Below are 15,836 nucleotides of genomic sequence, written 5' to 3'. Positions count from 1 at the left end.
TTCTTCATTGACTCCAATCCATCTTGTATTCATCTTCTTTGTGTCGTCTAGTAGCTGCTGAATTAATTTCTCATAGTCTAGTCCCTTACTATTTTTAAGATTTTTTTCTTTACCTGGTAACTAATTGCAATTCTATCTTCTATATCTGAAATTCGATCTTTCTATTGGCTCATTCTGCTGTATAAACTATTGATGGAGTTTTTAATTTTATGGAAATCTGTTTGCACCTGATTTATGGATCCTATTTTTTTCCTGTGTTGGGATTCCATCATGTGCCTCAGCTCCTCTATATTTGAGTTGCTGTTGTTGTAATCTGTGTCCACTCCAGATTTATAAATCATGTCTGGAACTATGGACACAATCTCTGCTGTTATCTGAGAAATTATTTCTGATTTCACTTTTTTTCCAGATCCTCTTTTGTTGCCAGTTCAAGGAGTCCAGGTGGTTGAGTATCAGATTGTTCCATCTCGTTTCCCTTTGGAGTTGCCTTAGATGATTTGGAATTTCTGGTTTGGGGATTTGTTTCCATGTCTTCTAATTTCAACAAATGCAGCCTGCCGTGCCCTTGTTGAGATAACTTTTTGATCACCCAGTGACCTTCAGTTTTCAGCAAACCACTAAGAATCCTTTTCTCTGCTGCTCTCCAGAGCACCGATTCCCGGGTTTAGAATGGTGGCCTTCGGGATCCCTGAATTGACCTGTTGTCTGGGCAGGCTTCTGCTGGGGCCTGAGAACTCTTGGGTGGGTATCTAGGTGTGCCTCTTGCTGGGGCCTCTGTGTACCTGTTGTCTGAGAGGGCCTTTGGCTAGGGGCTGTGCTCCCTGGTTCCTGTTGTCTGAGCAGGTTTCTGGCTACGGTCTCCATCAGAGAGGGAACAGTGATGAGCCTGAATCTTGTGTGGCCCTGTAGCTCTTTTCCAGGTGAGTTCCTGTCTGGACAGGTGTGCCCAAGCTTCTGCAGTTGGGTCAGATCCCTGGCTAGGATGCCTGCAGCTGGGCTATCTTGAACCACACCACTGCTCCCTGAGATGTAAGTGCACTCTTAATTGCTATACTATAGGGTGGGCCTCTAACTGAAGCTTGTGTGCTTGTCTGTGCTAAGTTTTAAAACCAATTATACTCACCTCATAATGCAAGGCACAGCTTTTTAACCCTTGGAGAGGTACTGTGCTCCTGTTTAATGTGGACAGGATGTCAAAATGTCCAAATTGAAAAAGTGATTTAAAATATCAGTGTGTATAACTGTTATTTCATGGGGATTTTTCTTTCATTGCTCACATCCCACAAAGGTAGAATATTTTTCCATGGGAAAATGGGCGTAAGAATGTCTTCCTTTCACTCAGGACTCCTTTTCTAAATTGTTTTCCATTTTTAAATTGGGTTCCTCTCTTTGCATTTAATTTGCAGAGTTTCTTTACACACTCTGAATATCAACCCCTTATGCACTGTATAGATCATAAATATTTGGTACCATTTGGAATGTTGTCTCTGTTCTGAATGCAGTGTTTATGGGCAGAAGTTTTCTAGCTTATGTAATTGCATTTTGAATTATTTTCCATCTGCATTTGACCTCGTGGCCAAAAAATCCACACATGTATCTTGCATCATTTGCTTTCTTTTATCTTCTGGTGTCTACATAGCATCACATACTATATTAAGGATTTCACCCATTTGAGCTAATATTGATAACAGCTAATGGGTAGGGTTTCACTTCGGTTCAAGAGTAAGAAGATATTTAATTCTTCCCAAACCATTCTTCAGTAAGACTGTAGTTTTATCATCACAGTTTTGTCAGTTATTCTCTGAGGGAATTTTTTGCATGGATTTAAGCATAGAAGCTCTATGTTCTTTCAGCGGACTATGTGTCTTGTCCTTACATCCATACCAAGCTCTTCTGATTTTGCTACTTTGTTGTATGTCTTGAAGCCATGTATTGTATTACTGCTTGCTTTGCACTTGTTGCACAAAATAATTTTGACTTGTTGGAGTATTTGTATGTTTGTGTTTGTGTCTGTACGTGTGTGGTTCCACACAGATTTTAATTATGTTTTCTCCTAGCTTCTAAAGAATGAAGCTAGAAATGAGGGTAGAACTTTAGCATTTTGATATAGATCACATCCAATCAGTAGATTTCTTTGGACTTCCTGGGCTTTGCAACAACATCGATGCTTCCCATCCATGAACATGGGATGCCTTTTCCAATTTTGTGTTTCCTTCAATTTATATCATCCCTGATCGACATTTTCATTTTGGAACTTTGTCATCTCTTTTGTTCAATTTTATCCTATGCATTTAATTTTGTAGCTCAGTGGGAGCAATTACCTCTCGATTTCTAGTCAGGTTAAGTTCCTACTGGTTGATAACAGTGCTTCTTGTGTTCTCTGCTAATTTGGTATCCCGAGACTCTGCTGAATGCACCTTTTACTTTAATTGCTTCTTTTTTGTGTGAAAGTCGCTGAATTTCTCCACAAGGGGATGCTATCCAAAAATAATGACACACTGATAATTTTGCTCCAATTTCCATAATGTTGATACCTTATCTTGCCAAAGGGCTATGGCTGAGAAGTGCAGCACCACTTTGGATAGTTCTAGTGAAAGCAGACATCCTTTTTTTCACTCTAGGTCTGAGACTCAATGCATTCTCCTTTTTTTACATTTGATAGCTGTTAAAATGATAGCTGTTGCCTTATTGCAGGTGACTTTTATTATGTTATATTACATTCCAGGTACAACTAGTTGTTTCAGTTATCTCTTTCAGAAAGGGATGTTGTATAGAATGCATTTCTGAATCATTTGACATGACCCTCTAGGCCATGTCTTATTTTGTTGCTATGTCATATCTTTTTAATTAATTTTCAAATACTAAATCATCTTTAAATTCCATAGATAAATTTCACTTACCATAGTGAATAATCTTGTTTTTATGATGTGAGGATGAAATTTTCTGGTGTTCTGTTGCTAATTACCCATCAGGCTTCATCACATTGTCCAGTATTTCTTTTGTTATTCTTGGTGGCTCCCTATCAAGTTTTCACATCAATGTGTTTAGAGAAATTTTTTTTTTTGGTAATGGGGTTTGGACTCTGGTCCCTGCACTTGCAAGGCAGGTGGAAAAACCACTGTGCTAAATCCCCAGCCACCTTATTTTTTAATACTTAGTGATAATTGATGTTATTTATTTTTCTTTAAGTGTGGAAAGAAGTCAACAGTGTGGCCATCATTTCCCAAGTTTCAAGGATGGGAAGTTTGTTATGCATCTTGTAACTTGTTCCTGATCTGCTTAGGTTTCCCACTGTTTTCTGATTCAGTTTTAAGAGATGATTCCATTTTGCTAAGGGATTTATCCCTTTCTTCTCCATCACCCAATCTATTGGCACAAAGTTGATCATAATTCTCTCCAATAATGTTTTGCATTCTCATGGTGCTATTTTTAATGTTTTCCTTTCCATCTCTCATTTTATATATTTGGTTACTCTCTTTTCTTTATTTTTGGGATGGGTGTTTTATTTTGTTTAGAGTTTGGAAGGGATACCTCTATGTATCGTTGAATTTTTTTAAAATTTTGTATATTTTATATTATTCATTTATTCTTTCATATTTATTTATGTCATTTCATGTTGGGTTTAATTTTTTTCCTGTTTGAGAGTCATTATGAATTATGTGTTGGTTATCAAGATCTTTGTTCCTTTGTTATGTGCATGTTCACCACTATGAATTTGCCTAGTAATACTTCTTTTTCTTTATGAAATTTGCCTAGTAATACTTCTTTTGCTGTTTCCTGCAGGTTTCAGTATGTTTTGTACCCATTTCATTTGTTTCACAATTTATTGTAAACTCCAGTTTCCTTTGCTTCCTTGATCTATTGATGCTTAAAAAAAGATAATTTTCATGACTTTGCAAACTTTCCAAAGTTTTTCTTCATATTGTTCTCTATTTTGTTTTGTTCATAAAAGATGCTTCATAATTTTTATATTTTTTAAAAATTCATTGATACTTCTTTTCTCTTTATTTCCTATGGTCTATCCTATAGGATGTTCCATGCTGTTATGAGAAAACTGGATTTTGCAGCTGATGTGTGGGATTATCTGTAGATGTCTATATGCTGCATTTGGCCTCATTTCCAAATTTTTATAATAATGAAATTTTTATGAAACATAAAATTTCACAAAGAAATGATAAAAGCAGCAATAGTCATTACACCATCATTATCTTCAAAGTAGTTACTCAAGAATACAAGACATAGACCAAAAAGATTCTCATTCACAAGAAAAAAAAAACAGGTAAAACATGAATCTATCTTTTCTGTGTACTAAGATAATCTAATGCATATGTTTTCGTGTGTGTGTGTGTGCGTGTGTGTGAGTGTGTATGAACAGTTCAATATTGAAGGCAGGATATTTCACTTCGCAGCTAATGCAGTACCAGAATCCATTGTCCATCTCCTTCTTCAAGCTTATCTGTATTTGTGCACATATTTTAGTACTCTGATATTGAACATATGACATTACAGAAAAGAGAGAATATATATATATATACACACACACACACACACACACACACACACAGCTTTAAAAATTGAAATTGTGTACTATACATAAATACATAAATTTTTGCTTTATAGTAATAAATTGTATAAACAGTATATATGTCTATGCATGTAAATTTATAATAAATATATGTATTCTATATGTGTGTGTGTGTGTGTGTGTGTGCGCTATATATAATTACCTTTTGTTATATGAACACTTTCATTTTTTTTTCTCTTATTGAGTTTACTGGTACATTTTAGGTATACAGTACAGTTACATTCGTCATTGACATCTTGTACCTTTACATGACAGGTTTTGGTTCCCATTTTTTTCCCTTGTCCCTGCCCTCTATTAACCCTCTCCTCCCCTCCACATTTACAAACTCTTTATTTCCATTTTTCATTTTCTCTTATTTTTTTATGTCACCTTATTACGTTTCCCCTACCCTTCCCACTTTCTCTAAACCTTTAGCCCTTTTCTTCCCATTTCACAATGTGAATTATCTCATTAGGATCTTGTGTACTATTATAGTTAGCAATGACCCTGATTTTGGCACATGAACCCTTTATTCATTTGATGGTAAATGCATGTTCTCATTTTGCTGATTTTTGACTTTAAAATCTCTTTTATCTGGTATTCATTTCTTTAATAGTTACTTTTCTCTCATGGCTGAGACAGAATACCAGACCCCCAAAGTTAAAGGGGAAGGAGTGTCCTAGGCTTACATTTCATAGAGACTTCAGTTCACAATCAGCCAATACAAGGCAAGGCCCACCAACTGGCATTGGAAAGGAGAAGCAAGGTGGCACACGAAGGCAGCGAGGGTGCTCAGAGACAGGAGCAGCCTCTCCCCGTCCCTTTGATGTCATTCGGACTCCACAAGGTGGGCAGCACTCACATCCCTCATCCCAGTGCCCCTGAGCCTAGCTTTGCATCATGAAGCAACCCCAGCTTCACCCCCTCTAGATCCAGCCTGTGACCCCGGGAGGCTTAGGGGGGACACCCAGACCCAAACCATAACAGTTTCCTCTACCTGTTGCTGCTTTGTCTTCCCTTTGTGTGGGATTTCTTTTCAATCCCTTCACATTTAGTCTATGTGCATCCTAAGAAATCAACTGAGATCCTTTTAAGGAAGGTATAACTGGTTTTGTTTTATTCATTCTTTCACTGCTGGTCTAATGGTAGAAGAATTTCTTACTTTCTTAGCAATTACTGAGGAGGAAAGGTTTCTTTTGCCAGTGACAACTTTGTTTTCTAGCTTAATGTGTTTTCTTTCTTGTAAGCCTTATCATAATATTCTTTCATTGAACTAGCTGCATATTTGATTTCTTATGCTTTTTTTACTTCTCATATTTATTATTATCTTATTATTGTAGAAGAAATCAATATTTCAATGTATATAACTTTACAAGTTGGGACTCTGATCCTCTGAAAGGGTTTTATTTTATGATCCTTTTCATGATTTATAGGTATATTTTCAGGTGAGAGATTACAACTATTTCAATGTTTTCTGCCGTAAAATTTTTTTTCAAATAATTCTAGGAACCCAGTCTCTGCCTGTCATTTTTTACTGGTGGAACCTTTTCTTGTACCCTAAATATCCCTCCTGCGACTTTTTCTAGAGTATTCCACCAGCCAATCTCACCTCTCAAGGGATGCACCATAGGACATTTCCACTATACCATAAAACTCTGAATCCATGATGACTTAGTTCCTGTTTTTCTCTCTAACCACACCAGACTGGAGAATTCTGCCATTATGCTAAGAATCACATCTTGGTGTATTGTAGACTCAGTTTTTTTTCTTCTATTTTTTTCATTGAGTTTATTGGTACTTTTTAGGTATACAGTACAGTTACATTCATCATTGGGATGTTGTCCCTGTACATGATGGGACTTCCTTCTCATTTTTTCCCTATACCCCAGCCCTCCCTTCAGCACCTCCTCCCTTCCCTATTGACAAAACTTTGTTTCCATTTTTTCATTTCGTCGTATTTTCTCTTTTCCCTCATTTCCTTTACCTTAGCCTTCCCACTTCCCCTGCACCATTATCCCTTTTCTTCATATTTCACATTGTCAATTATACCATTTGGATCTTATTTACTCTTTTAGTTTTTCATACCAGAGAAACTATTTGGTATTTACACATGTGTGATTATTTATTTCACTAAAGAGTATGACCCCAATATGTATCCATTTTCCTACGAATGACTCATTCTTTATGGCTGAGTAGTATTCCATTTTATACAAAAACCACATCTTCTGCAGACCCAGTTTTTAAAATAGTTGTGCTTTATAAAATGAAAAATTATTTTCAAAGAAGTTTATGATAACATATGAAATCAATTTATTTAATCAAAAAGAACAGAAAGATCAAGAAAAGAGATGATAAGGATGCAAAGGAAAGTCATGACATAGGTTCATGACCTCACTGGAAAGAAGCAACTACAGTTGAAAGTAAAGGAAATTGGTCCCTCTCATTAATGATTCAGTTGTCTTTGAGGAGATGGCTGATACTGCTGCTCCATTATCATCTGTGAGAAAAGAAAAGAAAAAAATTATTAAAGTGTTTCCAAACTGATATTAGTAGCATGATCTTTCTGAGAGACAAAATGAAAAGTAAAATCTATTAATGAAGAATAGATTATAGACTTGTGTCAAATCATTTTTAGAATTCTTGACAAAAAGGGAGATTGTATAGCTTTTTATAAAACACGTGGTTTTAATTGCTGATAAGTACAGGAGGAATATAAAAATCATCTCCTGGGAATCCATAAATATATGGGCATGCATGGAATCTGTGATCAACACTTTCTGAGGAAAGCATTAATTTTTGCTTGATCTGTGTCAGGGTTTCCAAGGTATAGAATTACATCAGCCCACTGGCAAGTGTACATACGCTCGTGTCAAAAATCTTCCAGAGTCCTATCTACAGCTAACAAAGATATGTGTACCACAAAGTTCATTATTCACACCAGAGTTCATCTGGTCTAATGGTATATCAGGGTGGAGAAATAATCACATTTTACAGACAGCATTCCTATGTTCACCACTGTAAAAAAAAAAATCCCTATTAGTTTTGGTGGATCTGCACTATGTTTGCAACATTTATGCACGTGCACTAACCAAAGTTTGAACTTACAAAGGGGCTATTTGTCTAAGAAATATGTCATAATTCTTAGGAAAAGAGTCAAAGAAGTTGAAACTGTCAGGCACTCTGAGCACTGTGTTTCTACTCACCCAAGTGTGGGCTTTATTCCGGGCAGGTGTCTGAGAAGGAGAAGAAGAGACAAGCATGGTGGTTGGAATTATTCAATGAATTAAAAACACTTGCAACAGCACTTTGATGAAAACATGAATTTTGGAATAATAATTCCAAGCTGAGGCTAACACTAAGGATGATTTCATTCCCAGTGAGTTTTGCTATCATCGGACTCAGTGTGGTGACTCTACCTGTTAGGATGACAGGTCTTATGTTTTGTTTTGGAATTCCATAATCCTGAACCACCCTGGCAAACTTCTGCAGTTCTTGCACCTTAAGAAGGGCGCTTTTCCCTGCAAATCAATGACAATAAATCAGAACAGGTGCACTTAGACTGTTATTTGATTTCCAAAGCATTCCCTGGGCTGCCCGGTGATGCTGGGGACCCCACCATCTCCGCCCTAACTCCTTCCAGCAGCAAAGTCATAAGGGGCTTTGGGTGGAGTCCACACAATGAGCAGCACATGGTCTTCCAGTTCCTAGGACTGCTGAGGACACAAAACTGCATTTTTGCTGTTAGTCTCCATGTCCCTGAATGGTATGCAATCTCCCAATGCTTCGGGGTGTGGAGATGGCTGTGTCTAAGAGCTGGGAATCTCTGCACGCTGGAGCTTCTCACTTTCCTATTTCTGTGTTCTGAAGCCGTTTCCTGGTTTGGTGGACCCTTCATTGGGTGAGGACTGGCAATGATCTCAGCTTCTCGCCAGCACATCCTTCCACCTCACTGAAGTAATGAGGACCAGAGGAACAAATAAACAAGGCAAAACCCCTTCATCTTTCTTAAACTGTTTGACCCAGTTTTCCGGAAATGTCTACGTGTCCCATTGCCCCGTGGGGCAAATGCTTGTCTTGCAGCCCATGTGGAGTTCTCAGCAGTCAGAAAAATTCAGTGGCTGTGAGCATTGTATTTGAGGAACTGATTCTGATGTGCTGTTTCTTTACAGAGCAGCGGATTTAAGATTTTTTATTGGCTAATTATTTCAAAGGAGGAGACTGTGGGAAAACACAGTCTGACTAGGGGAAAATCACATATGGCAAATCACACTTGAAATTTTGCTCAAGTAGGTGACACAGACCAATTATGGCTGGTGTTTCTTTTGGATAAACTTTGCAGTACTTTTTGCGTCTTTGCCCCTTACCATTTTCAGCAAAGCACTCAGTTAGGACCCCAGAGAATATGCACATCTTTAATTTCAAAGACCTTTTCAGTACCCTTGATGCCCTAATGGTAAAAATTTCCATCCCGTGTCTGAACACATTTCTACTCTGGGGCTTCTAAGGAGATGATACACGAACACAGTTCCCTTTGCTACTGAGAGCATAGGTCAATTTTATATCTATCCCATTTACACAACTGAGAAGTTGCTCTGCAACTTACCAGTGGCTAAAATCACATTCGTTGTTGTGCCTGCTTCATCCACGTTGGTGCTGTGAAATATTATGATGTTTTCTGTGTTATACTCAATTGAGAAGTAGTTTTCACCCAAGTCTACAATGGAAAAAAAAATTGCAATTGAGTGTAGTTAAAATTTACCCCCTGGATTGGGCAGGATTTATTTGGAATGGGCTGGTTTGAATTCCTCCTTTCAGAAAAAGTCCATTTCATCAACCTTCCTCCAACATGTGACAGTCAGCTGTGAATACCAGTAAGGGAAAAACACATTTTACATTCTTCCTCCCTAATCCGGTGAGCATGTGCACCTTTCAAAATATGTAAATACTGGCACAGCTCACTGTGTTTTAAGAGGTAGAAATTGCTAGGGCAAGATCTAGAGGTAAATAGGAGAGAAAGAAAATCTCCCTATATGAGCCAGTGAGTCAAAAATCAATCAATGAAGTTTCAAAAATTTTATCACTCAGTTTTCAAGCCTCACCAATATTTTACTGTTATTGCATGAGTATGAAATGAAAAGTACCTTGTTAACATGCACTAAAAACTTATCAATTTTGTTGCAGTACCGATAAAGAGGTTCTGGTTACATCATTGGAAAATTCTAGACATATAGGTTATGCAATTGTAGCTTGAATGTGCTACCAATGATTATATTTATATAAATTAAAATAATTATAGGGTATAATTTGAAAATTACGGTGTTCACTTCTTTCTATGAAATGAAATATTTAGTGTTGGTCTATGTAATAGTACAGGACTAGCTTTTGAAAATTATTCTCAATCATAGACATAGAAGTTCTGTTTATTGCTCTGATTATTTTTACTGAAATTCAAGATAATGGCAACTCAATTTGAATATTTCATTGTTATTTTAACTCAAACTTTGGTGTTTAATATAATTTTATTGTATGTGAAGTGTGGTTTATCTACAAAACATACAAAGCAACTTTCTTTCTTTTTTTTGTTTGTTTGTTTTTTGAGACAGTGTCTCACTATGTAGTTGAGACTGACCTGAAATTCACTATGTAGCAAAGGTTTGTCTCGAACTCACAGCTATCCTCCTGTCTCAGCCTCCCAAATGCTGAGATTACAGGCCTGCATCATGAAACCCTGCTAAAAAACAACTTTCAATGCATCATGAAATCACTGACTATGTTCATTCAGTGAAAAGAAGGTGTGGACATATTTGCTAAGTGGATGAGTGGTTTTTCTCATTTAAATTAGTTTTATCCATATCTCTTCCCTCAAAAACCATTGAAAATATAGGAGGGGATGAAAATTACTACACATTTTCCAGGTGTGAAGAAACCTTTGCAGTACGAGACTCATTGTTTAGAGTCCACCTCTCAGCACACCCCTAGCTTCCAACAAACTCATCCCATCGTCCTGGTGACTGTGCGGAGCAGTTCTGCAGGCTTTCTCCACGGCCCTGCATCATTGGGATCAAAATCTGTTGAACGGCGCTGGCAAGAAGGATGGGCAGGTGTGCTGGAAGAAGGGGCAGAGCTTTGAGGGACATTCGAGGCGGTGCATCTGTTCAGGTCAGGAACTGTTTAAAGTTGAACCCATCACCTCTGTCCATCCCACCGCCACACTGCGGGTGAGCTCGGTTCATTGACCATTGATGCTCACGTTCCGTGCGTGCATTTCCATGCCATGGAACACATCCCAGCTGGGTATGATGCCCTGCACTGTCACAAGTTTCGCTAGATTTTTCCAGGTTGCCTAAGGCATCGGGAGCAGGAATTGTTCTAGAGTCCCAGTGCCGAGGTGGGTGAGAGTGAAGCACAGCCATGAATTTCCCATGCTTTAAGACTCGAGCCCTGTAGTCAGCCTACAACATCCCGTACTCACATTCAGTGAAGTAATCACCGCTTGCTTCATCTCTTACTCCTACGACAGTGAACTCCTGGCACACCCCATTCTTTCTGAAAGACAAACCAACACCACAGTGCTTATTTCTCATCCATTTTGTCCTCCTTCTGAGGAACTGTGGGAATAACAAGACATTCCAGGTGTTGAAACTAATACGCTATGTCAGTATTTCTCTCACATGATCTCCCTGGTGTTTTGGAGCTTTCCCATTTAACCCCAGGTTTGCACAGCCTTGGTGAGCACAGAGCGTCCAGATGGATGATACTCAGTGCTGTGCCACCAGACTCCCTGTGGTGAGCAAGATTTTCACCAACAACATTGGCCTGTACCCGCTTCATTCCCTCAGATCTCACCTCCAACTGCCACATCTAGGGGTGTTTGCCACTCATATTTGGGAGTGCATAGCCATCCCCACATCACAAGGAACAGTTTTGCTGTGTGTCACATAAACAGATCTCACCATTCTCAAAGAGATTCCTCCCCCTTTCTATACATGCTCCTGAGGGTATTGATGCTGAGGTCCTTATGCTCCAGGATACTGCTCAATTTCTGCTACTTAAGGTGATTAGTAATCAATAAGATGACGCTAATAGATGTACAAGACCATGGTGGCAAAACCTCTAGACAAATTCATTCCATACATCCATCCAGCCACACATTAGTCAAGGTCCTATCTCCACATGTTTCTACCTCCATCATGCTGCATATGTGCTATTATTTAAAGTTCTTGGAAACATGATGTTTAATTGATACCTCCATACTGTAGCTCACATTTGACTATATTATTGTTCATTTTCCCATTACACACATATGAGACCACACAGAAAGAGTTGGGTGGATCCTTCCCTTAGATCAGGGTAAATTTTACTTACTTGGCATAAAACCTGACAGATATATTTCTGCATTCATCTTGACATTCTATTTGTCGGACATAGTTTCTCAGTTCCCCACCCTCTTCGATCTTCTCCACGTTATCCGCAGCTAAGTACATGCTGCGCCAGTTGCCATCGATCTGCAAAGGCAAGTTCACGCTGGGCAGGTTAGTGGATGGCTTTGTTCCAGTCACCTTAACATCTCCACATCAGGCCACACTTCAGCTCAACACAAAAATACAAATGTGACCCTACCGGATAAATGCTTGGTCATGGTCCCTAAGAGGAAACTCTCCGAAGAAGCCACAGAATTCTTCAAATTCACACAGCACACAAGGCATTTAGAGATTTTGAAATAGCAAAGAGTCTGTACTTGGATGTTAGGCAGACTTAAAACTTTCATTCAGGTAACTTAGGCTTTTTGTTTATAAACGATTGTGATAGAAAACAACAGAGAGATCTCAAAAAAAAGATTCTTTCAGGAGTATAGACTGAAATGAAGAACATGGTTATAAAATTGGGTTAACCATGGAAAATAAGGACAGACACATAGAAACACATGCACACACACACACACACACACACTCTCATGCATACCCCACTCTAGAGTAGGTTAACCTTGCTACCTCTGAAGGGCTGAGATCATTCTGGGCAGAAGCCAAACTGACAGCAAGAGCGAGCAACAGAATCTGCATCCTGTTGTTGTTGCCTTTCTTCCTCAGCAGCAGCTCAGAGCAGAAGAGATGCTGAAGGGAATCAGAGCTGTGGCCTCTTTTATAGCACTGCTCCAGCGGGGGTAAGGCAGAAGGAACACGTTGTTCATCTGGCAAGCTTCACTCCTAACATTTCCTGATTGGAAGCAATATACTTCATGTATTTTTTTTATGATCATATTAATGAGATAAGCTTCAGCAGAAGTTTCATTTCGCCTGTATAAGTGACCATTTCAGCCCCGGAGAGAACACAGCACATAGGGAACATTCAAGGATATTTCCAGCAATTTCTCTCAAATCCAAGTTAATAGTAGAGAAGATAATCACAGCACAAATATTGCAATACCAATATTACTCCTTCAGATTCCAGACAGGACACTAAAACTTACTTTGGAACGTGAAACATGGTGCTCTCTGGCTTGGCCAAGTGAGAACATGGCATCTATACCTTGAAATGCCTGGACCTACGTGTCTCACAGGAGTTTGTTTATTTTTAAGTAAACATTGCAAGCCGGGACTTAAACTTCATCCTTGAGATCACAGCTCTCTGGGGAGACTGAAGCAGGAGGGTCACAGACCGAAGCCACTTCTTGATGTAGTGAGACCCACACAGAAAATATATAATGAAAGGTGCTAAGGAAATAGCTCAGTGGTAAAGTGCTGAGTTTGAGCACCAGCATTTATAAAAATGAAGGGAGTACAAATGAAAATAATCATCAAAGAAAATACAAATTGAAAATCTCCCACATTTTCTTAAATCAATTATGAATCTCTCCCTTCCGGTATTTACATACAATCTTCTTTTCTAGACCCCAATTTAGTTCATCCAGAATCACTCAAAATCCCAGCCATTGTCATGTTTCTCTTTTACAATTTAGATCTGTGATCCACTTTGATTTTACATTGCTGCATGGTGAGAGATACATTTCTAGGTTCAGTCTTTGGCAACTTGAAACCCAGTTTTTCCAGCACCATTTATTAAAGAGGCTGCCTTTCCTCCAGTGAGCGTTGTTGGCTCCTCTGTGGAAGATGAGTCGGTTGAGTGTGTCTGGAGTTCTTTCTGCATCTTCTAATCTGTTCCAGTGTTCTTCGGGTCTGGTTCTTTGCCAATACAGAGCTCTTTTTAGCACAGTTGCCCTGTAGGGTAGTTTCAAGGTGGAGACTGTGATACCCCTTACCTAGCTTTCATTGCCTAGAATTGCTTTTGCTCTCCTAGCTCTCTTCCAGCACCAAATGAAGTTTTGGATTGTTTTCTCAAGATCAGTGTTGTATGCTGCTGGAATTGCAGTTGGGATTGCATTGAGTCTGTATAGCAGTTTTGAAAGTATGGCCATTTTCATTATCTTGGTTTTCCTACCCAGGAGCAAGGCATGGAGCAAGGTCGTTTTCTGATGTCCTCTTTGTCTCTTTTTTACAGGGTGTTATCGAATTCAGAGTAAGTGCCTTTGATTTCTTTCATTTTGTGGATTCCTTGGTATTTCAACTTTTTGTGAAAGGAAGTTTTTACCACATTCTCTCTCGGTGAGACTGTTTTTTGTGGAAAGGAAAGCTATATTACTGAACTTGGTTATTATGTGTGTAAGACTAGTGGTAGAGTTCTTGAGGTCTTCCAAATAGAGTATCACGTCATCTGCAACTAAGGACCACTTGACTTCTTCACTTCCTATCTTTATTCCTTGTATGTCTTTCTTCTGTCTCATTGCCATGTCTAGTGCTCCCCCAACTTTATTGAACAGGAGTGGTGATCGTCAACATCTTTCTCTTTTCTTTGGTTTTAGTGAAAAGTATTTAAGTTTTTGACCATCTAGTAGATACTGGCTGTTGGTCTTTCATGGATGGCTTTTAACTAATTGATATAGAGACGGGTTATTCCAATTTTTGTAAAGTTTTTATTATGAATGCATGTTGGATTTTGTTCAATGATTTTCTGCATCTATTCAGATGATCATATGGTTTTTGCCATTGGCTGGATTTATATAGTGTAATACACCTGCTAGGGCCCACACTAAGCCAGGACGTGTGGGCACACGTGCCCAAGATGTGGCCTTTCTAGAAACGAGCTGCCCAAGTGTGCATACTTCATTGGGATTTCTGCAGTACCATCGCTAAATGCACACATCCCAGGGAGCAGCTATGTGGATTCTTTTTGTTTAATTGCTTGTTGGGCCTGATGGTTTCATTCTGATAGGGATCCAAAAAAAGGACTAAGTTCCCACATGAGTAACTTATGACTTCTTCTCAAGGAACAGCAAAATAGGCATAAAACAAAGCCCAGATTTTATCAAATGAAACCAATGTTAGAGAAGATAGTAAGTGAGACAGTGGATGAAAAGACAAAAGATCCAAGCAAAAGAGAGCTACGCTTCCAAAGGATCAGCAGACTCTGCAAAAATAAGGCAAGACACTATTCAAATACATAAACTCAGATAGGAATAAATCACAAATGGCACCACTGGAATGCAAAACATCATTAGACACAACACCTGACCATAGCCAAAAGGCTGAGAAGTGATTCAAAACATCACAGAGATTACTGAGTGCCAACAAATTTGGCAGCCAAAAAGAAATTGACAAATTCCTCTGAACAAGCAGCTTGCAGGACTCAACTATGAAGCAATAGTAAATGTGAACAGGTCAGTTTCAAATTGCAAAACTAAACCAGTAATTAAAAAAAAAGAAACAGAACCTTCCCACATCACCTGCTCAACATTCAGTCACTGCTACTTTTGCTCTCCACATCTAAAGAAAAAGGTAACAGCAGATCTCATTACATTGTTCACAAACCAAAGAGATTCCTTAAAAATTCAATAAGCACGATAACAAAAAAAGATCTACTAACCATTATCTGCTGATACCAAATTAATCAACAAATCACCGGGAAAGCTAAGCCTAACACAACAGAAGATTCGCTATGACCAAGGACTGGTTATCCACAGTATTTTATTCTTAGCCCGTGCTTGTGGTTACAGAATGGTTACCATTATTGTGACATGTTTTCCACCTCCTGAACCAGACCAAGAATGTGTGCATTTCATTCATCAGGAGTTTCTCATCCAATCACCCAGTCCTGGCCAATAGCATATTCCAAGTTTATGAACATCCACTAAAAAAACAACATAGTAACCTTGCAGTTCAAAAACACTTGAAAATGTTTGCTTTGTAGTACAGTGGAACTTTTAGAGGTACTGATGAGG

The 15,836-nt window shown here is 38.6% G+C and overlaps 1 protein-coding gene across 1 annotated transcript; it reads right to left on the bottom strand.

Moving 5' to 3' along the window:
* Positions 1-6,912: 6,912 nt before the first annotated feature.
* LOC104849624 (female-specific lacrimal gland protein) lies at positions 6,913-12,659 on the bottom strand. The gene is made up of 7 exons (XM_010606123.2): positions 12,556-12,659; positions 11,930-12,069; positions 11,037-11,110; positions 9,168-9,278; positions 7,981-8,082; positions 7,768-7,797; positions 6,913-7,061 (listed from the first exon to the last, which is right to left on the bottom strand). Exons 1-6 carry the CDS (start codon positions 12,622-12,624, stop codon positions 7,781-7,783), a joined length of 513 nt encoding a protein of 170 aa, XP_010604425.1. The 5' UTR covers positions 12,625-12,659; the 3' UTR covers positions 6,913-7,061; positions 7,768-7,780.
* Positions 12,660-15,836: the final 3,177 nt, after the last annotated feature.

Source organism: Fukomys damarensis, unplaced genomic scaffold, assembly GCF_012274545.1.
Source record: "Fukomys damarensis isolate Sample0158 unplaced genomic scaffold, DMR_v1.0_HiC HiC_scaffold_39, whole genome shotgun sequence".
Lineage (NCBI taxonomy): Eukaryota > Metazoa > Chordata > Mammalia > Rodentia > Bathyergidae > Fukomys > Fukomys damarensis.
The sequence above is the reverse complement of the archived record's forward strand: the minus strand, read 5'-3'. Positions and strand labels throughout refer to the sequence as shown.